General features: G+C 52.3%; 5 protein-coding genes and 1 pseudogene across 17 annotated transcripts; 2 read left to right on the forward strand and 4 right to left on the reverse strand.

Annotated features, from left to right (window-relative positions):
- Nucleotides 1–69: 69 nt before the first annotated feature.
- Nucleotides 70–1,713, reverse strand: LOC131662978 (farnesol dehydrogenase-like; annotated as a pseudogene).
- Nucleotides 1,714–2,305: 592 nt separating this feature from the next.
- On the forward strand, nt 2,306–6,476 carry LOC131662974 (gamma-aminobutyric acid receptor alpha-like). 8 transcript variants are annotated; one of them, XM_058933014.1, is made up of 5 exons: nt 4,490–4,726; nt 4,781–5,084; nt 5,150–5,287; nt 5,357–5,521; nt 5,600–6,476. In XM_058933014.1, the coding sequence occupies exons 1-5, from the start codon at nt 4,490–4,492 to the stop codon at nt 6,028–6,030; spliced, it is 1,275 nt and encodes a 424-aa protein (XP_058788997.1). In that variant the 3' UTR covers nt 6,031–6,476. The 8 variants fall into 8 exon arrangements, with proteins under 8 accessions (XP_058788991.1, XP_058788990.1, XP_058788997.1 ...); XM_058933013.1 differs by having other exon boundaries at nt 5,150–5,521; nt 5,600–6,474; XM_058933008.1 differs by adding an exon at nt 2,306–2,430 and having other exon boundaries at nt 4,351–5,084; nt 5,150–6,472.
- A 34-nt stretch (nt 6,477–6,510) lies between these two features.
- Nucleotides 6,511–11,475, reverse strand: LOC131662975 (glycerol-3-phosphate phosphatase-like). Of its 3 annotated transcripts, none has more exons than XM_058933015.1 (6): nt 10,853–11,475; nt 10,225–10,272; nt 8,317–8,434; nt 7,983–8,231; nt 7,656–7,907; nt 6,511–7,567 (listed from the first exon to the last, which is right to left on the reverse strand). In XM_058933015.1, the coding sequence occupies exons 1-6, from the start codon at nt 10,907–10,909 to the stop codon at nt 7,221–7,223; spliced, it is 1,071 nt and encodes a 356-aa protein (XP_058788998.1). In that variant the 5' UTR covers nt 10,910–11,475; the 3' UTR covers nt 6,511–7,220. The 3 variants fall into 3 exon arrangements, with proteins under 3 accessions (XP_058788998.1, XP_058788999.1, XP_058789000.1); XM_058933016.1 differs by having other exon boundaries at nt 6,512–7,567; nt 10,720–11,473; XM_058933017.1 differs by lacking the exon at nt 10,225–10,272 and having other exon boundaries at nt 6,513–7,567; nt 10,720–11,473.
- Nucleotides 11,476–12,220: 745 nt separating this feature from the next.
- LOC131662968 (receptor-type tyrosine-protein phosphatase F-like) lies at nt 12,221–18,858 on the reverse strand. 4 transcript variants are annotated; one of them, XM_058932992.1, is made up of 21 exons: nt 18,728–18,858; nt 17,777–18,038; nt 17,438–17,701; nt 17,088–17,369; nt 16,372–17,028; nt 15,954–16,298; nt 15,598–15,882; nt 15,317–15,520; nt 15,133–15,238; nt 14,834–15,060; nt 14,692–14,768; nt 14,467–14,601; nt 14,261–14,383; nt 14,021–14,169; nt 13,805–13,940; nt 13,679–13,745; nt 13,497–13,592; nt 13,056–13,145; nt 12,909–12,980; nt 12,658–12,849; nt 12,221–12,572 (listed from the first exon to the last, which is right to left on the reverse strand). In XM_058932992.1, the coding sequence occupies exons 2-21, from the start codon at nt 18,012–18,014 to the stop codon at nt 12,544–12,546; spliced, it is 3,774 nt and encodes a 1,257-aa protein (XP_058788975.1). In that variant the 5' UTR covers nt 18,015–18,038; nt 18,728–18,858; the 3' UTR covers nt 12,221–12,543. The 4 variants fall into 4 exon arrangements, 3 of the variants coding, with proteins under 3 accessions (XP_058788975.1, XP_058788976.1, XP_058788977.1); XM_058932993.1 differs by lacking the exons at nt 13,497–13,592; nt 18,728–18,858 and having other exon boundaries at nt 17,777–18,671; XM_058932994.1 differs by lacking the exons at nt 17,777–18,038; nt 18,728–18,858 and having other exon boundaries at nt 17,434–17,552.
- Nucleotides 18,859–19,254: 396 nt separating this feature from the next.
- Nucleotides 19,255–21,351, reverse strand: LOC131662979 (large ribosomal subunit protein uL1). Its single transcript, XM_058933025.1, has 5 exons — nt 21,287–21,351; nt 20,732–20,887; nt 20,094–20,242; nt 19,571–19,743; nt 19,255–19,499 (listed from the first exon to the last, which is right to left on the reverse strand). The coding sequence occupies exons 1-5, from the start codon at nt 21,289–21,291 to the stop codon at nt 19,329–19,331; spliced, it is 654 nt and encodes a 217-aa protein (XP_058789008.1). The 5' UTR covers nt 21,292–21,351; the 3' UTR covers nt 19,255–19,328.
- A 285-nt stretch (nt 21,352–21,636) lies between these two features.
- On the forward strand, nt 21,637–22,728 carry LOC131662981 (small nuclear ribonucleoprotein Sm D3). Its single transcript, XM_058933027.1, has 3 exons — nt 21,637–21,708; nt 21,805–22,143; nt 22,218–22,728. Exons 2-3 carry the CDS (start codon nt 21,828–21,830, stop codon nt 22,328–22,330), a joined length of 429 nt encoding a protein of 142 aa, XP_058789010.1. The 5' UTR covers nt 21,637–21,708; nt 21,805–21,827; the 3' UTR covers nt 22,331–22,728.
- Nucleotides 22,729–23,113: the final 385 nt, after the last annotated feature.

A 23,113-nucleotide genomic window follows, 5' to 3' on the forward strand; every position in this document is an offset into this window, starting at 1 on the left:
CGGGGGAAGGATGTGCGCGCTAATGAGGCGCTCGTCGTATCGATGATCGTTCGCGGAACGCGCTGCCGATGAAACATAAAACCGAGAGAGCGGCGCGTGCGCGCGCTCGCCATGAATATTGATCGCCTACGAAGCCGGCTATGGTAGATCGGCCGCGCGAGGCGTCACGCGGAAGTTGCAGTTCGAGACAAACGGATCGCGAGCGATCGACCGTGCGATCGGTCGACGATGGCGTAACCACGCGCGCAAAAGAAGAAAAATCGAAGAAGAAAAAACAACAACAAAGCGAGCGTCGCGGTCGACCGACTTTAATTTATAGCGCCGTCGACCGATCGATCGCCAAGGATGAAAAAGTCGGTAGCGGCAGCGGCGGCGGCCGCTTCCCTATTGCGTTTCGGCACTATGCGTGATGGATCGAGGACCGTCGGCTTGTGTGCTACCAACAGCGATAAGGCTTTACCGGGAGGCTGTATCGCTTATCGCGTGCCGCGTGCATAACGGTGACTCGCTACGCCAGGCGGAAGAACGAGAAAAAGAAGAACACGAGTGACGGTTTGGACCTTTATTGCTGCTCGTACACATGTTGGTCGGGGCCCGGAGGCTTTGGCGGCTCGTCCTCCTGCGGCGACTCGTCGAGCGGCGTGATGGTCAGTTCGTTGACCTACGAGCAGAAAAAGTGAGATATATATATATATATATATAGAGAGAGAGAGAGAGAGAGAGAGAGAGAGAGAGAGAGAGAGAGAGAGAGAGAGAGAGAGAGAGAGAGAGAGAGAGAGAGAGAGAGAGAGAGAGAGAGAGAGAGAGAGAGAGAGAGAGAGAGAGAGCGAGCGAGCGGGAGACGACGTACTTGCACGTGGGCCGGAGTGCCGAGCGCGTAGACGACGGCATCGGCGACGTCTCGGGCCTCGAGGACGCGCATACGGCGCAGCGTGTGCTCGGGCACGCCAGCGGCCAGCAGCATGTCGGTCCTCACGGGGCCGGGGCTGATGCTCTGCAAGCCGACGCGGACGATTAGCGGGGCGCCGCGTGCACCGGCGACGCGCGTATACCGACGGTGATCTTGATGCCGGCGCGCAGCTCGTCGAGCTCGTTCCGCACGGACTGGGTGAGCCCGGTCAGGGCGTACTTGCTGGGCGCAGTAGATGCCGACCGGCGCCCGGACCAGCGCCGCGTTGTGGCCCGCCACGCTGTTCACGTTGACGATGTGGCCGCGCGCGCCGTGACGGCGCATCAGCCGCGTGGCCTCGCGGATGCAGATCGCCGCCGCCAGCACGTTCACGTCCAGTATCTCGCGGAAGCCGTCGCTACTGCCCTCTGCAACGAGGCAACGGCCAGCCAGCGGCGGGCGGGTGAGCGGGCTGGCGGGTGTGCGCGGCGCGCGGCACGTACCGATGATCGACTCGCGCACGAGCAGCCCGGCGCAGTTGACCAGCACGTGCGGCGGACCCACGCGCTCCTCCGCGAAGCGGAAGGCCTGTAGGATTTGCTGCTCGCTGCGCAGGTCGCACGCGCACGGGTGGAACGAGCCGGCGCACGGCGGCGGCGGCTGCTGCTGCTGCTGCTGCTCCTCCAGGCGCTGCAGCCGCTCCAGGCGGCGCGCCAGGCCCACCACCTTCATGCCCGCGCGCACCAGCAGCTCGCTCACGCAGGCCCCGATGCCAGACGACGCGCCCGTCACCACTGCCACGCGGCCGGACCAGCGCTCCATTTCTCCGAGCGCTCGCCACCGCTCGCACCGCTTTTATACGCGCGCGCTGCCCGCCGCCGCCGCCGCCTCCTCTCCCTCCGCCGCCGTCGCCGCCGCCGCCGCTGCCGCGAGCGCTCTCGAGATGCCATGAGTTGGTTCGCACGCGGTTTGCCGCCGGGGCCGAGTGGCCCGTAATTGCCCGGCTGCTCGCCGACGTGCCGATTAATTGAAATATCGCGCAGCCACTTGGCGTAATTGGATCGCGGAGTCACGCTCGGCTGCGAGATACGGCGTGCGCGTCGTCGGGCGGATCAGGGGAGCGCGCCACTGCCGCTCGAACGCCCATCGATCGTCGATAACGAGGGAGAAACGGAGGCAGGAGGCGGCCGCCGGCCGTAGTTCCGGCAGATAGTCGCTGAAAGGAGCAGCGCAGACGGATTGGGGGGCGCGCATTGTTGCGCCTTCGCCGATATTTAATCAAGCCCGCGGTGCGCTCGGCCCTTGCTCGTCAAGCACCTGGGCGCGCGCGAGTGCCCCCCCCCCCGTCGCGCCTTCCGCGACGCGGCCCGCGCAAGCTCCGAAAGCTCGCCCGCTCAGTACGCGGCGAACCGCCGACGAGCGCGCGACCGTGAACTCCCTTCTCGCTGCTGCCTGTCGCGCTCGTTGCTCGCTCTCTCCTCTCTCTCTCTTTCTATCTCTCTCACGCTCTCTCTCTCTCTCTCTCTGTCTCTCCCTTGTCGGTGAGTATGTGTCTTCCGTCGAGAACACAATTACGGCAATTTATCGTCACGACTCGACTTTCGTTCGGCGCTCATTAAAACGGCCAACTCTCTTCCCTCGCGGCACTGTTCGGCTGAGGAAACGTCAGTTCGGCCGTCATCAGACTCGCTAAACTTCTTCGCGAAAGTTGGCCCGGTCTATACGTGTCGACGCGGGCCGCTCTCGCTTCGCATTTTTCCGGGAAAGAAGATTACTTCTGGAATTGATGATTGATTTTGTCTTAAGCCCGGCGAATCCGTGTATCGCGATCGGTCTCGCGACCGGAGTATTGTCTTTTTCTCTCCCTCTCTGCCTCTCGGGTCTTCTTGGCGCGACCAACCGAGCGAGCGGAACCGCGCAAACAGAGATTGCGCTGATTCGAATCACTTTCGCTCGATCGCTCGCTGCTTCTACCGCGAAGCGCGTACTCGTGACAATTAATCCCGCATCCGAAATAAAACCGTCGCTCTCGAGAGGCGGAGCCCGCTCTTGTCTTTGCTTGCCACGAAGCGTCGAACGAAAACACAAATGTGAAAAGCTGGCTGGAGGATTCGCGCGAGTGGAGATAAAAAGAAGAAAGTAAAAGAAGAAGCGGGAAAAGTCAACAAACGATTGGTAGAAAGCGAAGTCGAACGGATTCCCCGTGTGCCGTGCCGAGGGCCGACGGAACGGGTCGGTCGGAGCACTTTAATAACAACGGCCAGAATTGACAGGAGGGAGAATCCGCAAGTCGGCGTTATAGGTATACGCGGTCGAGCGCACGCGAGAGTGGCAAGTGCAGGGCACGTCTCGATTAGTTCGAGAGGGCAAGTTTGCGGAGAGCGCGGCTGCATCGCGCGTCCGTCGCCGAGTCAATAAAAGCGCGTGCGGCCCCGCTCGAGCAGAGAGCGGAGAGAAGAACCGCGGCCGAGGCCGTTGCGAGGGGGAGCTGGTCGACGGCTCGCTCGCCCGACTGCCGAGCCCATCGCCGCGCGCACGGGAAGCGCGAGCAGAGCCGCGACGGTGCGCCAGTCCAGTTGCAGTCGCCCCGCCGAACGCGGAACGCGCGCCCACGACGGGGCCGAGGGGGCGAAGCTGCAGAGTCGATCGGCGAACGCGCGTACCTCTGGCTTAGCGCTTGCTTCGGCGTGACTTCCTAGCCCCGCGGCGACGTTTCTTGGTTGGCTTCGTGGGTCGACTTGGCGCTGCCGCGACGGACACCGAGGCCGAAGGCTCGACGACGCCGCCGGCCCGACGTCGCTTCTCGTCGATCGCTCGCCGCTCGGCCGCGACCGCCGCTGCCATCGGGACGTAGCGGCCGGCGCGCAGCTTCAGCAGGCCCTCGCCGACGGCTCGCTTCAGCGCGGCCCGGACCTGCGCCAACGCAGGTCGGTCACGAGGCAAACCGAAACGACGAGAAACGCTCGTCGCGACACTGTCCCAGCGCGATCGGCTCGTCTCGCGCAAAGCTCACTCGCACGCCAAGGTTCCGCGTCCCGTCTGTCCCAGCGCTCAGACGCCACTGCTCCAGGATCTGCTGGGCACTGTGACCGGCGGTGGTGGCGGTGGCGGCGGTGGCGGCGGCGGCGGCGCCACTTCGACCGGTCCGCAGTCGTCTGAGTACCTCCAGCAAGGCCGTCCTCCAGTCGTCGCGCGGCGGCTGCATCGTTTGCCCGCGCCGCCTCGAAATCAGCGCAATCAGCGCGATCAGCGCGCAGCCGAGCTCGCAATTCGCGCTCGGCTGCACAGCCCTTTGCCGCAATCGCGCGCCCGAGGGCGTCGGCCGCTTTGAGCCGCGCGCCGGCGTTCGCTCGCGGCTCCGCGATTGACCTTCCGCGCGCCGGGCAAACGAGGCCGCGTCGTTCGCGGTCTCACTCGCGGCCTCGCTCGCGACTTATTATCGATTATCGGCCTCGCTGCAGATCCTCGAGAGCGGCTGGTCGTGCGAAAGCGCTCTCCCCAATTAGCGCGCCACTTCGGAGCCGCCGCCCGGTCGACCGACTGGCAGCTGTACGGCCCGATAACCTAAGCCCGGCCGCGCGCGAACAGTTGAAAGGCGCGATGCCGGGCGGACAAGTGCTGGCGGCGCTGGCGCTGGCGCTGCTGGCGGGCCGCTCGCGAGCGTCCGGGCCGGTGGCCAAGCATCAGAGCAACAACCACGGCAACGTCAGCGAGCTGCTGGACAACCTGCTGCGCGGCTACGACAACAGCGTGCGCCCGGACTTGGGCGGTCCGCCGGCCGTGGTGGAGGTGGACATCATGGTGCGCAGCATGGGCCCCATCTCCGAGGTGGACATGGTGAGCGAGCGCGCCCGCACTCGCGCCCGTACTCACGCCGGCTCTCTCGCGCAGACCTACAGCATGGACTGCTACTTCCGGCAGTCGTGGGTGGACCGGCGGCTGGCGTTCGCCGGCGGCAAGGAGACGCTGGCGCTGTCCATCTCGATGCTGCAGCGCATCTGGAAGCCCGACACCTATTTCTACAACGGCAAGCAGAGCTACCTGCACACCATCACCTCGCCCAACAAGTTCGTGCGCCTCCACCGGGATGGCCGCGTGCTCTACAGCTCGCGGCTCACCATCAAGGCCGCCTGTCCCATGAACCTCGAGGACTTCCCCATGGACACGCAGCGCTGTCCCCTCAAGTTCGGCAGCTGTGAGTGATCGGCGCGCGCGCGTTCGCGAGCCCCGCCTCGGCTCACCGGCGGCTCCTACTTGCAGACGGCTACAGCAGCCGCGACGTGGTGTACCGCTGGAACAGCGCCAGGCAGGTGGCCATCGCCCACGACATGAAGCTCTCGCAGTTCGACCTCGTGGGCAACCCCACGGCCAACTCCACCGACTCGAGCTTCACCCAGAGTGAGTGGCCACGCACGCCCGAGCTTCGTCGCAAGGACTGTAATAGCCGCCGGCCTTTCCAAACTGCAGATTCGCGCGTCGCCGAGTACTCCATGCTGCTGGTCTCCTTCCATCTGAAGCGCCACATGGGCAACTTCCTCATCCAGGTGTACGGCCCGTGCGTGCTGCTGGTGGTGCTCTCCTGGGTGTCGTTCTGGCTGAACCGCGAGGCCACCGCCGATCGCGTGTCCCTGGGTGAGTCCGCGGCGCCGTCGTCCCGCGCCGCCACGCAGCCACGTGACACTGACACCGCCGCCCGTTGCTGTGCCGAAGGTATCACCACCGTGCTGACGATGACCTTCCTGGGGCTGGAGGCGCGCACGGACCTGCCCAAGGTGCCCTACCCCACCGCGCTCGACTTCTTCGTCTTCTTGTCTTTCGGCTTCATCTTCGCCACCATCATCCAGTTCGCCGTGGTGCACTACTTCACCAAGTACGGCTCGGGCGAGTGCTACTTCGGCTCGGAGAGCGAGCTGGAGCTCGCGGCGGCCGGACGAGCGGACGCCTGTAGCGACTCCGAGCCCGACGAGCCCAGGCAGCGCGCCGCCAGACAGCCCCGCCGGCGCGCACAGCCCAGGTACAACTCCGTGTCCAAGATCGACCGCGCCTCCAGGCTCGTCTTCCCGCTCTTCTTTCTGGCCATCAACCTCTTCTACTGGTTCGCCTACCTGTCGCGCAGCAAGCGCATCGACTACTTCTTGTGAAGCTCTCGCTGCCCGCAGGTACGCGAGTCGCTCGTCGAACGGTCGTCCCGGTTATCGCTAGTTGGCCGCGTCCCCGGTTTCCGCCCCCGCGCACAATGCCTCTGTTCGGCCGACGGATGGAGATCCCGGACTGGGTCACGCGGTTCCTCGAACGCCGCGCCCCGCCAACAGTGGAGCGATAATTCGTCAACGAGCTGCGATCCGCCGGACAGCTGATCGGCCCGACAGGGCGAGCGCTATCGAATTATTCGGTTCGCGGACGTCCGACGGGACGACTTGCTCTTGCCCGCTCGTCCATCCCGCGACGATGCACGGCCGGCGAATAAAGTGACGACCCAGCGCTCGAAACAATCGCGGTTCGCTTCGACGAGCGTACGGACGTTCGAAGAAAAAAGAAAGAGCAGGCGTCGTCGTAGCTCCACCGCATGGATGCTCGTAGCGGTAGGACGGGGGGGGGGGGGGGGGCGTTAAGTGGGAGTCGAGAAGGCCGAGAGATAATGGGATACGTATTCACCGTTTGCCGCAGATACGACACATTCAAGTCAGTCGCTCCGCTCGCCGGAGTAATCGCGCGGAGAGCGCTCTTGACCGTGCACCACTCGCCGCGCATTCTATTAACCTTGTTACGCAAACTGCAACTTTGCATACGTGACTTGGCTCTCTCGCCTCTCGATAATGCCTCGCTTTCTCGCGTATCATTTTTCTTACTCACTCGAAATTCCGTCGTTGGGACTCGCTCATTAAATGAACGCTGATTTCTAGCGTGAACGCTAGATTTCCTTTATTTTTGTTCTCCTTTTTGGTGCGCGCGCGAGTATTTACGCGGAGTAAAAGTTGTAATTCAGGCTAACGCAAGGAACACGGAATTAAAGTCGCTTACAATGTCGTCTTTTTGACTCGCGTTTTTCAAATAATCAATTTCAGCGACACTGTATTGTCATTGCCACAAAAGGTAGCTGTAAACATTTGCAGAAACATTTGTATGATTTTGTCCTGTTACCCAAATTGCTCGTTGATAGATTATCGCAAAGAAAGAAATCGATGTGTGATTTTCATTGGAAACTAAATGTACATGAACATGAATAAATGGAGACTATCTAAAAGATTGAATTGGATGAACCAACTCGAGTTTTATCCGATGACTTAATTTTCATACGTATAAATCGATAATTGACGTATTAGCATAAGAATTAGTTGCTATTATGCAACTTATACTTTTGTAGATGAGGATAGAGATCGCCCAGAGTATCGATGTAATAATCCGGCACCAAGTCATTATCGTCTTTGGACGAGGACTTTTTGCACCTATCGACGTCATTCAGAGTAGTCACTCCGGAAAGCACGAGCAAAGTTTTGAATCCGCAGCGCGTACCCAATAAAATGTCGCTCTTGTCCCGATCACCAATCATTATCGTGCGCTTTGGATCGATGTTGCACTGTTGCTTCAGAACGTCGGCGATGTACGGCTCGGGCTTGCCCATTATAGTGGCCTTCCTTTCAGAACACATCTCTATACAACTCACCAGACTGCCGGTACCTTTAAAAAAGGGCGTCGAGATTTATTCGTTGCTGCTGAGAAGGAAAGAGAGAGAATCCAAGTCGACGAACAGAAGGGGAAAGAATACCTGGCACGACCACGCTGTCTTTGGCTGGGAATCGATTGTCGGTGTTCGTGCCGATGAAATGCACGTCGCGGTCGTTCAAGTAGCTCGCCGCCTTTGTCATTTTCGGGTAGCTGAAGTGCTCGTCGAATCCTACGATCACAGCACCGACTTCGGGATCTTTTTGGACATTCATGGCCGTCCAATCTGGCGTCAGAGGATCCGGCCCCGTTCCGATATGCCGTATACCAACTTTGTCCAACTCTCCGGTGACGCCTTAATATTGAATTATTATTACTACATTTATAAACATTAATAGAGGATGCTCCGATAACTCCTGCGCCTACCGACCTGTTGACCCAATGACGTAGACCTTTTTACGAAAATTCATACTTTTCAAGTAAAGCGCCGCTAAATTAGATGTACAAAACAGATGATCATCGCTCGCTTTGAAATTAAGCTGTTTGCATTTCTTCGCGAACTCCTCTCGCGTCTTTGTGCTGTTATTAGTTACGTAGAAGACTTGCCTGCCAAGCTCCTGAAATAAATTGATCACCTCGGCAGAGTGTGGCAGTGCTGTATTTTGTATCCACAAAACACCTGAAACGAGGATTCGGCTGTTAAGTGGACGTCGATTTTAGCTTTCGAAAAAACAAAGACAAAACAATAAAACGAAATTACTTGCCATCGCAGTCGGTGAGCACTGTATCGAAGGAATCGAAGAAAGCCGTTAGGTCCTGCGAGCTCAACGTTTTCAGATTGACAGCTTGCTTGATGACCGACATCGTGGTACTGACAAATTTCTGTAACGCGAAAGAATCACAGCGTTTTTTTAATGCGTCACACACGAAACGCGCGGTCGAGAAATAATCGGAGTTCCTTCTTGGAAAGAATTGGAATTGAGCACGGGCTGCCATCTGATACGAGCAACAGACTAATTTTTTAGAAACGTAAACGCGGCTGCGGCAGCGACTAATTTATCGTCACTTTGTCTAGCGTTTTGGCGTCTGGAAGGAAACCTCTCGGAAAACCGGTACCCACAAAAAAAGAAAAAAAATGTAGCATTGTAGCTCAAAGGTTGAAAACGATTCAAGATATGATCTTTAGCTATATATATATATAAGGGAGAGAAAGAGGAGAGAGACAGGAATTCAATGAATGCATTAGGGGCAAATCGTCGTGCTACAAGGGAATGCGTAGTTGTAACACAAACTGATGATGTTCGTTGGATAAGATCAGTTAATATTCAATCTTTTGTTGAACACATCTCGTCAAATAAACTTCCAACAAGCAATTAATTATCGATTAAAGCTATTAATGGCAGTGGAGTCTAATTAACCTCTAACAATCGCGTATTTAACAATACTAATCTCTAACAATCCCGTCACTTATACCGAATTTACGATCCAGCATCCTCATCATATGCCTACGATTATAATTTACGTTACTCGTAATTTTATCATTTGTATTTAACGTTCTTAAATCACTGTTAAGTGCCAAATAATAAGCCAAGTGTCGTACAATCGATAAGTGCAGGCGAATCAACACGCGTTAGTTTAGAGATCGATTGTTAATTAAAATATTCGATTGTATTTTGCTACAATGAAATCAAGTCGTCAATTGTGCACATAATTATTTTACATATGAATTATTGTGCACAATGATATGACGTGAATTAGCGTAAACGTTATCTTACTGTCTACAATAATTCACGTGAAAATTAATTATGTCTGCAATCGTCAACTTGCCAGAAAAGCGTAAAATTACATGTAAAATAGAACGAGAACGAGAGTGGCAATATTGACTTATGAAAACTAAACCTGATTTTACGTGGTCGAAGTAATGATTTACTGTAAAGTTAAACTATACTAAGCTATTATTTTTTTTTAAGTTGCCATTTGCGGAAGTAATCGGGCAGTTGCAAAAGTGCTATTAGGACGGGTAAGCGTCAATCCTAATCAATACTCAATAAAGCCGGACTCGTAGTTCACATTGAACGATACACAAAGTCGTAATCCGGATACTTATATCGAAACTGCAAAGTTGTCGCGCTGTCAGCAGTTAATGTCGAGATGGCGATCACAAGGCTGACGGGCGAGAAATGCGCTGGGTAATTAAAAAAGAGGCGAGAGCGGCCTTCGGCGAGGCACGTGTTAATCGCACCCACTCTTGACGCCGGCGTGCCATTCGCGGACACGTGGCTGACCGGCTACCGTGGATATATCACGTGTACGTATACCATCGCACGGTATCGATCAGCTGATGTGTTGTCAAGAACGCCTGGTCCGCATAATTGTAAGCACGGTAAATGCGTGATTCCCGCATTGTAGATTTGACGCTTCCGTGCGAATTGAATCTGGTCGGGCTTATTATTGTCCTTCTTATTGTATACAAGGCCTAACTATACAGATCCATTCGAATTTAACGTGCGATGATCGCTGTCAGATTCGTAAATAGCAAAGTATAGGTTAGTGCGTTCAATCGTAACCCTCGATTATATCTTAAATTGTTATTTGTCGTTATTCACTAGATATCATTTCAAGAATACCGATGTCACACTGTCATAATCTATTGTTTAATTTATTACACTAACCTTGTTTGACAAATTTCTCAGCAGACTCATGCGGCCCATACTCTTAAGCTAAAATAACACGAGCAAATTATGTTCATTATAATAAAAATCACAATAGGTAAAGTCTAATTTTCTACGTGTCCGAAAAGATTTTGTCCGATTAATTTTTTTTTTCAAGCTTTCGACATGCAATTGAAACTTGATAAGATTTTTATCGACAAATCTGTATTGTTATCGTTGCGTAATAAGGATACGAATCAAGCGTTTCGAACAATATAAACAAGCGGCTATCGGATATTCTTTCAAGCGTGTCAATGCGTAGTTTGAATCATGCGCACGGCAATACTGTCTAATCTGTTTGTCTTCGGAAAATCATGCCATATATCTAAGTTCCCTAAGCGAGCTTTGATCTAGGAATAAGGCGACTCAATGAACTCGTGACCGCGGTAATGACATTGCTCGGTGTGATGATCCTTATGAATGAAGTGACTGAATTATTATAAATCTGTGACTTACGGTTACGTCGCGCGAAGCAGTGATAAAGCTTTCACAAAGCTGTCAGATTATGTAGCAATGGAAAAATACATGTGAGCCGCTATGGAAAGATTCACGTGGCCTTGAAAATCTCACGGTTCAAGCAGAAACGCACGGCGTCATGTAGACTCGCCGGCCAGCGTAAAAGTATCCAGTTCGGCGATTGTCGCATTTGACGTACGAGATTGCGGTGCTCAAACTGTGTTCGAGCGCGCTGTGTTTTGCGTTAACTGTTACACAAATGTTACGACGATAATTGATTGCGCGTTTGATATATGGACTGCAACAATCACCCCCGCTCGCGTTGTTTCAATCTCGCCTGACGTTGTGCTTCACGGTATAACGGTGAAACACGCGGAACGCTTGTGCGCGCGCATCTTTTTTTTCGAATAGACATCGTGCAAGCTCTTGACAGTTCTGTCCATTATCGTCTCTCTCCCTCCCCGAAACCGTTTTAACGTTACATCAGTTATCATTCTGATTTAACAACGTAGTTATTAACCTTTAGAGGACCGGAATTCGAGTTGCTTTGTCCCCTACAGAAAATCTATAAAAAAGGTATCTTATATCATAGATTCATCATGGGTAAAGTGGCGAACATGGGTTGAGCCAGTATACTGGCTTTCCGGTCCTCTAAAGATTAAATATTTTTGTAGAGAATGTGAAATTTAAGCCTATGATGATAAGAAATAACCGAAAAATATTGTAAAACAAAAATAAAATAAAATAACTGTGAGCACAGCATGCGAGTTGACGCGTTCTATTTTTGACGTCATCTGACACATTTATTCACGAAATATTTGTCGATTATAGATGTGTTTTAACGAAAAATGCCAAGGAAATAAAATAATCGTAGTCTACAATTGTAGAGGAAAATGTACGAGGAAATTCATTCGCGTGCGTGTACATAATACTGCTTGTATGAGAATGGCAACATAGCAGGCGCATTATGATGAGCATGAGCGAGAGTCGCTCGGCGTGGAGGTCCGGCCATACAAGCCGTTGAATCGGTGCCGAGCATCGCCAGCGGCAAGCGGCTCCGGCGCCTCGACCTCCAGTTGCGCTTCTTCGAGTACAGAACCAGGATGTCAGCCGAGTCCTCGTTTGGCCGTTGCGGTTCGACGGCTCTGCTCGTCTCTGCTCGGACGGTCGTCGAGATTGGTCGAGGTTGGTACGCACTCGTTCGTTAAAAGCTAACGCCGATGGATATTTCCCTCTCTTTCGCTCTTTGCGACATCGTTGACGACCTTCAGAGATGGATGCTTTGGCTGACAGGCAGTCGGGCCTCTCTCGAGAGAGTAAGGTTTGGGGCCGGTAGCGAGCGGGGACAGGCGAGCGCGGCTGAAAATAAACGCGAACGGGCAGGCCGCGAGCTGTAACGCAGAGCATCCGACGCCGTGCGCCTCGAATTGCGCGTCGTCTGCAGTCTTGATCGACATCGGCGGTCAACGTCGAGCTCTCGCCGCCGGGCGCACCGATCGCAAAACTCAACGCGCTCTGACTCGGTCTCTTGCTCACCTTGTTTATTCATAAAAAGTGCACTTGCCGTCGCTCGATTACAGATACAATTATTTACACAGCTCGCGTACAGTGGTGCTCTCGACGTGCGAGCTCGCGCCGAGTGCGCATTTATTTACATCGATTTTCGTCTGGAATCATTGTTGAACCTCGTCGGCAGGAGCGGCAAGAGCGGCAGAAGAAGCTCCAAGTCTCGGAGGAAAGAGGAGCCAGCCGTTGGCTTGGACCCGCCAGTCGGTACTCGAGTGGAGAGCAACGATGCGTCGGCGCAAACCTCGGATCGTCCGCTCACAAGGACGTGTCCTTCTCGGTAGAATCTGAAATATGCCAAGGGATGGGGGAACGTGAGAGCGAGCAGAGGCACTGCCGACGAGCGACGACCGGAGGAGCGGCCGAACCGACCGTTCGTTAAGTAGTAGTCGCTGCCTGCTATCGTCTGACTCGAGCTCGCTCTGATCAGAGGCTCGACGTTCTCGTACAGCGAGCCCGACATGCTGTCCAGCTCGTTCATCTCCTCCGTGCTCTCTTTACTACTGGTCGACGGGGAGTCCACTCCGGAGCTGCATATCGCGTAGCCCTCGCTATTGTACCTTCCTGAAAGATCGGATGGTAAGCGATTGTCGAGCGATCGCGAATGGCTGTAGTAGTCGTACCTATTCTACTGAGAGGCGATCTTGTGTCAATGGCACTTGTTGATTTGCAATACCGCAAACCTGCAAATAAAACTGGCCGAGCGATCGGCGGTTAGTCATGCATCCGCTCGATCTGACGTCAATTTTAACGGGCGCAATGTCGCTTACCATTCATAGGAATTTTCGGCGTGGTTTGAGGCGAAGATTGGCACAACGGCTGCAACGAGTCTATCGACATAGATAAGCTATTTTTCCTAACTGAAAAGGCGAAAGAGAAAAGGACAAGGGATGTATTAGTCGAGTGAAAGAATTCGCGAAAATCGAAGCGGATTTCCATGCAAGCAAATCGACAACAGTGACAATTAGGGGCTGGGAAGCAGATCGTACAGCACGTGTTTGAAAGCACACAGTGGCGTGGATTATTTGATTTGCTCATCATTTCCGTACCTCTGAAAGTGTCGTTAGTAATTTGCCCACTTGCGATCCATAAAATTAGCGGGAGAATCAAAACTAATCTACTAGTATATTTTTAGGAGGTAGTTATTAGAGGATGCGAGGTAGCTAGGAGTCGGCTTTTCTTATACAAGAGTCGTCAGAAGTGTTACATACGAGTGTCAAGACTGTCGACAATATCTGGACTAGAATTACATTTGTTTGTCTTTTTCTTGGCTTTGGTGTATATTGGATCTATGGGTGGTGGCTTATCTGCTTATAATGAAACGGAAGAATATTTCGTGAAACACGCGCGATCTATGTAATTGCAATAGCGAGAAGGAGTGAAACAATCTTACATGACTTCAGGAAGTAAGGGTTCTTCAGAACTTGCCGGATGCAGCTGTATATATAAGCGTACTGGCTCTGAAATGACAGTGGGAAGTTGCGTTACTGGTGATCACGAATCGATCGATCGGGCTCACCTCTCTTTGCACCATGTTCAATCGATGCCTCCTCAGCCTGTAAACAGTCCCGAAGACGTCCAGCTTGCGATTGTCCCTGATGGCTTGCAGCAGTATGTCTATTGAAATGAGCGTCCCGGTACGTCCGATGCCAGCGCTACGGGCACGTAATCACGAGTGGGGATTTTAATAGGCGCGCGAGACGAGCAGTCTCGGAGAGGAGGATCGTGATCGAACCTGCAGTGAATGACGGACAGTCCCTTGACGCTGGACATTTGCTTGCGGAACATCTGGCAAAACTGAATCATGGCCTCGAAATCATCGGGAACGTCGTGATCCGGCCAGTCTTTGAAATGCAGATGGCTTATGGATCTCCGTTTGTTGTCCTGTTGATCAGAGGAGCGTGACCGACCGACCGACCGACGCGAGAGACGTTTGTCAAGGCACACAACTGCCGATGGATTTCAGCAAACAGACCTTCTGGAGCAGCAGGGTTCGATGCGTGTAGGTGCGGTAATCCAACTCGCTGGTGCACTTGATCGAAAGCGTCTCGTAGTTGAAGGTTTCTCGGAGCGCCGGAAAGTAGCGGAAACACTTTTCCTAACGGGGCAGATTCGGTGAGAGTGAGCTGGTGCCGCGAGCAAGCTCGAAAGACACAACGAACATAGCGAATTGCGAGTTACCCTTCCTCGTTCCACCAGCTGCGTCAGCATGACGATCATCTTCACGTCGTACTGGTCGATCATCCTCCAAAAGTCGTGGCTCGTCTCCTCCTTGGGACCTTGGCACGCGATGTACTCCTCGTTGGATGAGTAGCCCTGCAAGCAAGCGAGCGAGCGAGCGAGCCTCGTCAGAATTGGCGTAATGAGCAACGCGGCGACGAGCGCGACGCGCCACACTCCGCTCACCCGTATGAAGGACGCATTGATGTAGTCCGTGTTGGGGTCGTTGTCGATGATCTCGAGCTTCACCCTGGAAAAGTCATCTGCGACGAAACGATGAGCGCGAGTCCCGGGGGACGAGCGACGACGGGGCTAGCGCGTGACTCACAGGGCAGAATGTCGGAGTAGCGGTTTTTCTTGCGATTGGCCTGCAGGCAGGCGGCGTTGCTGGGCATCTGCAGGTCGATGCTCAGCGTCTGCAGCAGCTTGAACTCGTTGCCGAGCTTCTCGGGATCGTCCGCGAGCTGCTGGCAGTGGTTGACGAACTTCCGGCGCGTCAGGGGCTGGGGTACCGGCGACTCGGGCACGCTGGACTGCGCGATCCTCTGCACCAACCTGCAACGCGGGTCTCCGTTACTCCGTTACAAATACCCCGGCACTCGTCGGCGCCCGCGCGGATCTGCTCACAGTCTGAACGAGGAGCGCTTGACGAGCAGCATGAGGGTGCTGGCGATGCCGATGAACAGGATGCCGAAGATCACTCCGAGCACCAGGACCAGGTTCAGCTCGGCGTCTGCGAACGAGGAAAGGTCGAGCAATCAGTCGAGTTCGGTCGTCGAGGACGACCACTGGTCCCCCGGGGAGCGCTCACTGGTCTTGATCTTGAAGGCGACGGAGTCGGCGTAGCCTTGATCGGTGAAGGCTCGCATCCGCACCTCGTACCAGCTGCCGGGCTTGAGCGGTCCGTTGCAGTAGGAGCGGGTCGGGCTGTTCGAGGAGACCTCGGGGCAGGTGGCATCCTCGCCGATCACGAACTTGGCGGCCTTCATATGGCCATAGTCGACGATGTGGCTGGCTGCCGGGGCGAGCGCACGCGTGAGTCGCGCGAGCCGTCGATAGAGCCGCCGAGCGGCCGCCGCGGGGCATACTCACGGAGGGGCTGCCACTTGGGCTCGGTGGCCTGGTAGGCGATGTCGAAGTCCGCCTCCATGGCCTCCTTCCAGGACGAGACGTTGGGCCAGCCCTCCTTGGCGACCTCCAGCCTGGCGGACGAGTTGTCGAACGTTCGGCCCGAGACCATCACGGCGTAGTACCTGATCTGGCCGTTGTCGTCGGGGAACAGCGGCAGCAGCACCGCCGCCGACGTGGTGGTCCGGCGCGCCTTGTGCGGGTCCAGCCTGATGGACCTGACGTAGTCCGGGCCCGGCTGCTGCGGCACTGCGCCATTCGGGATCACTCGTTACTCGCGACTCGACCGAGCGACCGGCGCGCGGGGGTGGGTGGCTTACGTCCGGCCGGGTAGTCGATGCGGCATGTGGCCGGCTCGCCGGGCTCCGCCGAGCCGCCGCGGATCGTGGCGACCACCCGGAACTCGTAGCTGTAGAGCGGGCGCAGCTCGCCGAAGTTGAGGTCGAAGCGCTGCTCGCGGCCGTAGTCGGCGGGCACGTTGACCTCGCCGCCGAGCGTGTGGTTCTCGTAGCCGGGTGCCCGGGTGCCGACGGCCGTCACCTCGAACTGGTAGAGCAGGCCCCGCGACAGGCAGGGCAGCGCCCAGTCGAGCACGGTGTCGAGGGCGCGCGGGTTGCCGTCGCGCCGCCTCCAGCGGCAGCGCAGCTCGGTGGCGTTGGTGGGCACTGAAAGAGCGAGGCGGCGGCCAGGTGAGCGCGCGAGCGACGGCGGCCGGGCGCGGCTGTGGCGCGGACCGACCTCCGCCGGACGCGCTGCTGAACTCGATCTCCGCCTCGGGGCTGTAGCCCGCCGCGGTCCTGGCGGCTATGCGGGCGCGGTAGCGGGCGCAGGCCTCCTCCCGGTCGAGGGCGGCCGTGGACAGCTCGGGGTCGATCTCGTCCAGCTGGTAGGTGTGATCGACGCGGCAGGCCTCGGGCACCGGGTAGGAGGGCTGCCAGTCGAAGTCGATCCGGTAGCCGGCCAGCCTGCCGGGCCGGTACTTGGGCGGCAGCCAGGTGAAGGTCAGCAGGTTGTTTGCCAGCCGGCCGATGCTCTGGAAGTCGACGGGCGCCGAGGGCGCGTCCTCGAGCGTCGCCAGCGACACCGGCTCGCTCCAGGGGCTCTCGCCGTCGGCGCTGATGCCGCGCGCGCGGCACGCGTACTCCGTGTAGGGACTGAGGTCGCGCACCTCCACTGTCACGTTGTCCGGGCGCTCGGGCGGCAGGTCCGCAGTGGCGGTGCCGTTGAGCAGCTCGTAGCCCGAGCCCTCGCTGCGCGTGTAGATGCACTCGCTCGTTACGTTAAGCAGGGTGCAGTTGTTGCGCTTGTCCTCGAGCAGCCAGACCAACGCGATCGAGTTCTTGGTCACGCTCGTCGACTCGTTCCTCTCGACGGCCAGCACCGGCTTCGCGCTCACTGTCGACGCGAGCGTTCGGGTTACGCCTGCGGACGAACCCCGCGGCCGGCCTACCTACCTTCGGACAGCGTCGACGGGCACTCCAGCCGGCTGGGCGGGCCGTCGGTGTCGTTGCGGTCGACCGGCGTGACCGTCACGTGGTAGACCGTGCAAGCGTGCAGCTCCTCGAAGGTGTGATTGGTGCAGTTGGTCACGGCCGAGACCGAGTGGCCGGTCTCCGAGTCGATGGCCAGCCGGTAGTACTTGACGCAGCGCCCCACGCTGTCCGACATGTTCCAGCTGATCTGCAGCGCGCCGGGCTTGCTGGGGGCGGCCGTCAGGTCCACCACTTGGTCGGGCGCTGCGTGTGGAACATGCGACACCAGTTGGCTGAGCTACCTTGGCGGGTTGAGCGCGCGGGCTACTCACGCGAGAACGCGGTCTCCGCCTGGGCGTACACCGTCTCGTTCTCCAGCTCAGCGTCGGCCCAGGCCACGCCGAGCCTGTAGGTGGTGCAGGCGCTCAGGTTGGCGAACGTGTGGTTCAGCCGCGCAGTGGTGTAGTTCTGCAGCAACGCCTCCTCGGCGTACAGGCTCACGATGAAGTCCGTGTCGCTGGGTCCGGACACATTCCAGATGAGCGTCAACGAGCTGGCCGTCAGATTGACCACGCTCACGCTCTCCACGACCGTGTCTGTAAGTCGACACTCGCGTTGGTGGCAACCCACCTAGCTCCGACAGCTCCGCGCGCCACCGGATAGTTAGTTACCAATCTGGTTAGCCAAGTCGTCGAAGGTAGCAGGCGTTGAGTAAGCGTGCAGGTGGTTGTCGTCGCGATCGGAAGCCTTGGTGCTGCGATCCAGCAGCGAAGTGAAGTCGAGGGAAGGCGAACCGGTGGCGGCGGTCGGGCCGACGAGGTCGTCGCCGCCGCCCGGGTCGCCGTCGCCGAACACGCAGAACATCTGCAGCACGTGAAGCAGCAGCTGCAGGCGCCTCCGCGGCATCATGTCGCTGCTGCCGATCGTGGGTACCTTCAAGCAGAGTCAGATGTCGATCGTAATCACGCGCGCTCTATCGATTTCTCGGTAGCGATAGCGTAGCCGCGTTAACTGGAATCAACCGCGATAAGTGCAGAGAGCGCGCGTCTGCCTCCGAATTCCACGGGTCGAGGCGAGCAAACGAAGCAAGCGACGGATGGCGATCGAGCGCTGCCTCGGCGACCTCGGCGCAGTTTCGAACAGCGGCATTCATCGTTCTTCGTGCGGTGCGCGCGCGAACTCTTACAGCTGTATCGCGCGCGCCGCGTGTATCGCTGACGCCCAGCTTCGAGCTCTCGGACTCCCGCACTCGCGCTGATTTCTTGCTCCTCTCTCTCTCTCTCTCTCGTGCTTGTCGCGCACACACACGGACGAATTCGCGAACGCGGTAGCTGCACGGGCGAGCCGCGCGTGCGATAACGCCGATGCGTCCGGAGCACACTGAGAGCGCGGGCGGCCGACTTCCTGCCTCGGGGGGGCTTTTTCGCTGGCGGTGATAGCGGCTGATAATAGCCGCGCCGAAGAGAGCGGTGGGCGATCGGCCGCGCCGATTGGAACGACTCACCGTTCCGCTCGCCCAATCGATCGCGATATCCGCCGCCGCCGCTGTCGCCGCGAACAATAGCGTAAACAAAGCCGCGCAACTCATCTTCATGCGATCCGTTTTTGCGGAGCTTACTTACCTGTGATGAACAAGCGATTTGGCTCTCGGCTCCTTTTTTCTTTTTTAACGAACAAACATTGTGCACAATGGCGGGACAGCTCACTATGTGCACCCCCGCGACTATGTGCACACACGCGATGCGAAGACTGCCGTGCGATGCGATCCAACGACGCCTCGACTCTCACTCTCTCCTTCCTCTCCCTCTGCTTCTCGACAAGCTAGCACAGATGGCCCTATGCAGCCTCCGGTTCTTTCTTTCTTTCTTTCTCTTTCTCCCTCCTACTTCCCTCTCCTCGCGCTCGTCTCGCCTGAGCCTCAAGGCCCAACCCTGTGAGCTACAATATGTACTCCTACGCGGATCGCCAACACGTGCACCTATTTCTATTTCTCTTTCTTTCTTTCTCGGACAACACATATGCGCTTGTGTCATTGCAGTTCTCGAAACACAATAATAATCTCGAAAACTTAAGCTAGCGATTTTTTTACTTTTTTTTTATTTTGCGTACTCGTGGTAACGTGAAGTCGAGAAATAAGTACAAAGCGACATTCTGTGAATATGCTGATGTTTTGCGCTTTATTTCAGTTCAATAAAAGAACATCTATCAATTAAAAATAGCGTTTTAATAAAGTCTTTGCGGCGTTCCCATCGAAGATTTAATGTGCAAGGATCTGACGTTTTGCCAGTGCTTTTTCAGTAGGGACACCAAAAAGTTGATTGACAGGTGAACGTTTTGAACCAATTCGTCGGGAGACATCCCAACGTGTCCTACGGCTACGGACAAGCACAATACCTGCGCAAAAATACGTGATCATTTGTATCATTTTGCCATTATTATTGAAATATCGTAGTTGAACAATTTACCTTTTTCATCTGGAATTTGATTGTGGCTTTAACTTCATCAATTTTCGCAATCATAGATTCTTGATGAGAAAGAAGACCAGGGAATTTACCAGCCTTGTTTAGACCAGGGCCCAATAAACGCGGAATTTGTTTGATCAATGACTCACTGGCCAGGAAAGCGTCGTATTTCTTGGCTGTAAATTGGTAAATAGTACATTTCTATTCTAGTACAAGAAAGTAATTTCAGCCTTGTGTGGCCTCTTCACTGGTGCTTTGAATTGGCTCAAATGTCTACACGAGAATAAAATTATTTTCTTGCACTAGTATCAAAATGTATTATAAACAGTAATCAAAATATACCATACACACTTGGACATTACTTAAAAATTAAAAAGGAAATAACAAAGATTTTTGTCTCTTTGTGGATTGAGGTACAAAATGATAAACATATTGCCCTCACCTTTGACAACCTTTGTTACATGGTAATAACATAACTCAAGTGCTTTTAGGAAGGCAGGATATAATATCTAAATTTAATACATACCTAATTTTTTAACAAGCTTTTTGTTCTTGTTCAACTTCTTCAAAGCTTCAGCATCCATGAAAGGAACATTATTAGCTTTAGCTTCGTCACAATGCTGCTGATCTCCAAGGATACATACTTGCATCTTGGGCTTTGGAATATTCTTTAGTCTGTAAAGTTTCAATGAAATTTAATGATTTTGTTAGAGGTGAAAGTACAATCTAATTCGATCTATTGAAATTCTCTCAGCTATAGATATTTCAACATATATTTTTCTGTTAATACATGCAATTTAATTTCACCATCATTGAGAAATAAAAAGAATATATAACTAACTAATATAATGTTCGAATTAGTGCACAACCAATGACTAGTATTTAATTTTTTTATACAATTAAAAAGAATATAAAGAAACTTTGCCAGGAATAACTTACCAGCAGGATCACATTATTGTGATCCTGTTATTTTTATAAAAAGTTCGGTTAAATAACCTCCCCAATTTATTTAAGACCCTGGGTGCAGGTCCGCTAAGAAAAACTTAGCTTCCTGGCATACGGAGTGACTCTGTTTGATATATATTACTTTATAATTAATCAACTTATTTTGGAAAACTAAATGCAAAAATCAAAAAGAGTACTCCGAAGCAGGTAAAAACATACTTGACGGTGCCCGAGAAACGCTTGTCCTTCGAGGGATCATAGTTCTTCAGTCCAATTTGAAGTTCCACAGTTTCTACAAATTTCCTTTTTTTCTCTTCTGCGCCCTGAATAACGCCATTGACGCATTCATATAAGGTGTCACGGGAGACTTTGGATCTAAAAAATATCCAAGTTTATTCTAATTAATGAATCTTTCCTTCACATTGACTATTAAATGAAATGTGACTGACACTAGATTAAAATCACTTGTAAGTTTTAGACTATTACTCTATTACTGTTTAAAGCAAATAATTGGTTTTAAACCATTTTAAATGAAATTTAAGGCTAGTGATTGAAATTTTTTTTGTTACAAATTAAATTTAACTTGCAATATTTGTTTGTAATCAAATTGATCTCTTGTCTTGTAGTTTTTATAAAGAAGCAAATCAAGTTGAATTGGTGAAAATTTATGAAAATATTGTTGAAGTCGGAAAAAGCAGGAAACAATTATGCACGAAATGTGATAATAATTGTAATTATAATTATGATTGCAATAAAATAAATGGATTTACTCACGTCATTTTTCTGGCAATACGTATGCACGATTCAACGACTTTAATCGGAAAGAGCAGCAGCCTAGACTTGCTCTGCTACACTAGCGCCAAAATCTAGGGATTTATCAGAAAATAGGGATCCTATAAGTTAGTTTACGAATATTAATATGATTTACAGTTAATGGTTTATCTGAAAAAAAAATTTTGCAAATAAACTTATAGCAAAAATTTTATAAATTTAGGTTATTAATATTTTACTTATGAAATGAAAATAATGATGCACTCTAGGGTAATAATTAATATCAGAAATTATTTGAATATCTACTGTCGATAAATGAAAAGAAATGAAATCGTGCAAATGCCAAATTTCAGTAAACGAACGCCCTCATACCAAACATTCGACAACGACAATCGTCATCGTAGCATCATTGCGGCAGGCTGCAGGTTGGTTATCAAGTTTAAACGTGATTTGTTTAAATTCGAATAAATAGACTTGAAAGTTAGTTAAACAAAGTAAAATTTCCATTGTCTATATATAAGAATTCAATCATAAATCATCAAAGATGTCGATTGGAGTACCAATAAAAGTTTTGCACGAAGCCGAGGGACACATCATAACCTGCGAAACCATTACCGGCGAAGTTTATCGCGGTAAATTAATCGAGGCAGAAGATAATATGAACTGTCAAATGCAAAATATCACAGTCACCTACAGAGATGGACGCGTCGCGCAATTGGAAAATGTTTACGTGCGAGGCTCTAAAATTAGATTCCTCATTTTGCCAGACATGTTGAAAAATGCTCCAATGTTTAAGAGGCCTGGCGGCAAAGGCTCTGGGTCAGCTGGTAGAGGCAAATCTGCTATTTTGCGAGCACAAGGTTAGTAGATTATATACTCTACACTTTAATTGGTTAATTTTTTATTATTGTCCTATTTTTCTTTTTCAATGCAGCAAGAGGCAGAGGACGAGGACAGAACCAACGAGGAAGAGGTACTGGTTCGGCTCCTTGGCTCAACCAGCAAAATCAAGCTGGTGGAGCTCAACCAGGTAGAGGAAAAAGCTAATTCTAGTGAAATCAGGAAAGGTCATGACCAAAAATGATCAACTGAAACTATGTTTAATAACTCAAATTTAATTATAATATTTTTTTAATTGTAAGTCTGATATAACATTGAATCAGTGCGATATTTCTATAGATTATTCCTACATCAATAAATAACTTAAATAACTATAAAATTATTATTATTCCTTCTATTTTTATTATTACTTTAAAAAAAAATTCATTTTATAAAGTAATTTGATCACATATGATCAAATGAGATAAAAGATTAATTGGTTGCTATTTCACAGTGTACTGCATGAAAGCTTGAATTATGAAGTATTTATTTTTAAATAAGTGATTGTGGCAAAACAATGTTGTATTTCCTATCTTAGAAAAATGATGAGTCGCTGAAATCCAGGGTTGTCATTGGTTGATAAAAAAAAATTCAGAAATTATGAATTTTTCTATATTTTTAAAATATTTTTATTATATATCTAGGAGTATGACATTTATATTTCAGCAGTAAAATTAGTTTATGAATAATTAACATGGAATAATCTGTAAGAATGGAAATATGTCGTTAATAAATCTTTTTGAGTACATAAGACATTATATTTTGAAATTATCAGTACAAATTGTTAATTTTATAACCATCTGTGATACTGAAATTAATATGGTCGTTTTAAAATTTGGTAGAAAGAAAAAGAAAACGAATAGAATAAAATAGACAAAATTACATTTTTACCTTCGGTACTTTGTAAATTAAGAAGTATGCGAGTAATGGAAACTAATTATCAGAATATTA

The sequence above is a fragment of the Phymastichus coffea genome, unplaced genomic scaffold (assembly GCF_024137745.1).
Source record: "Phymastichus coffea isolate CEN01 unplaced genomic scaffold, Cenicafe_Pcof_1.1 PCOF00028, whole genome shotgun sequence".
Classification (NCBI taxonomy): Eukaryota; Metazoa; Arthropoda; class Insecta; order Hymenoptera; family Eulophidae; genus Phymastichus; species Phymastichus coffea.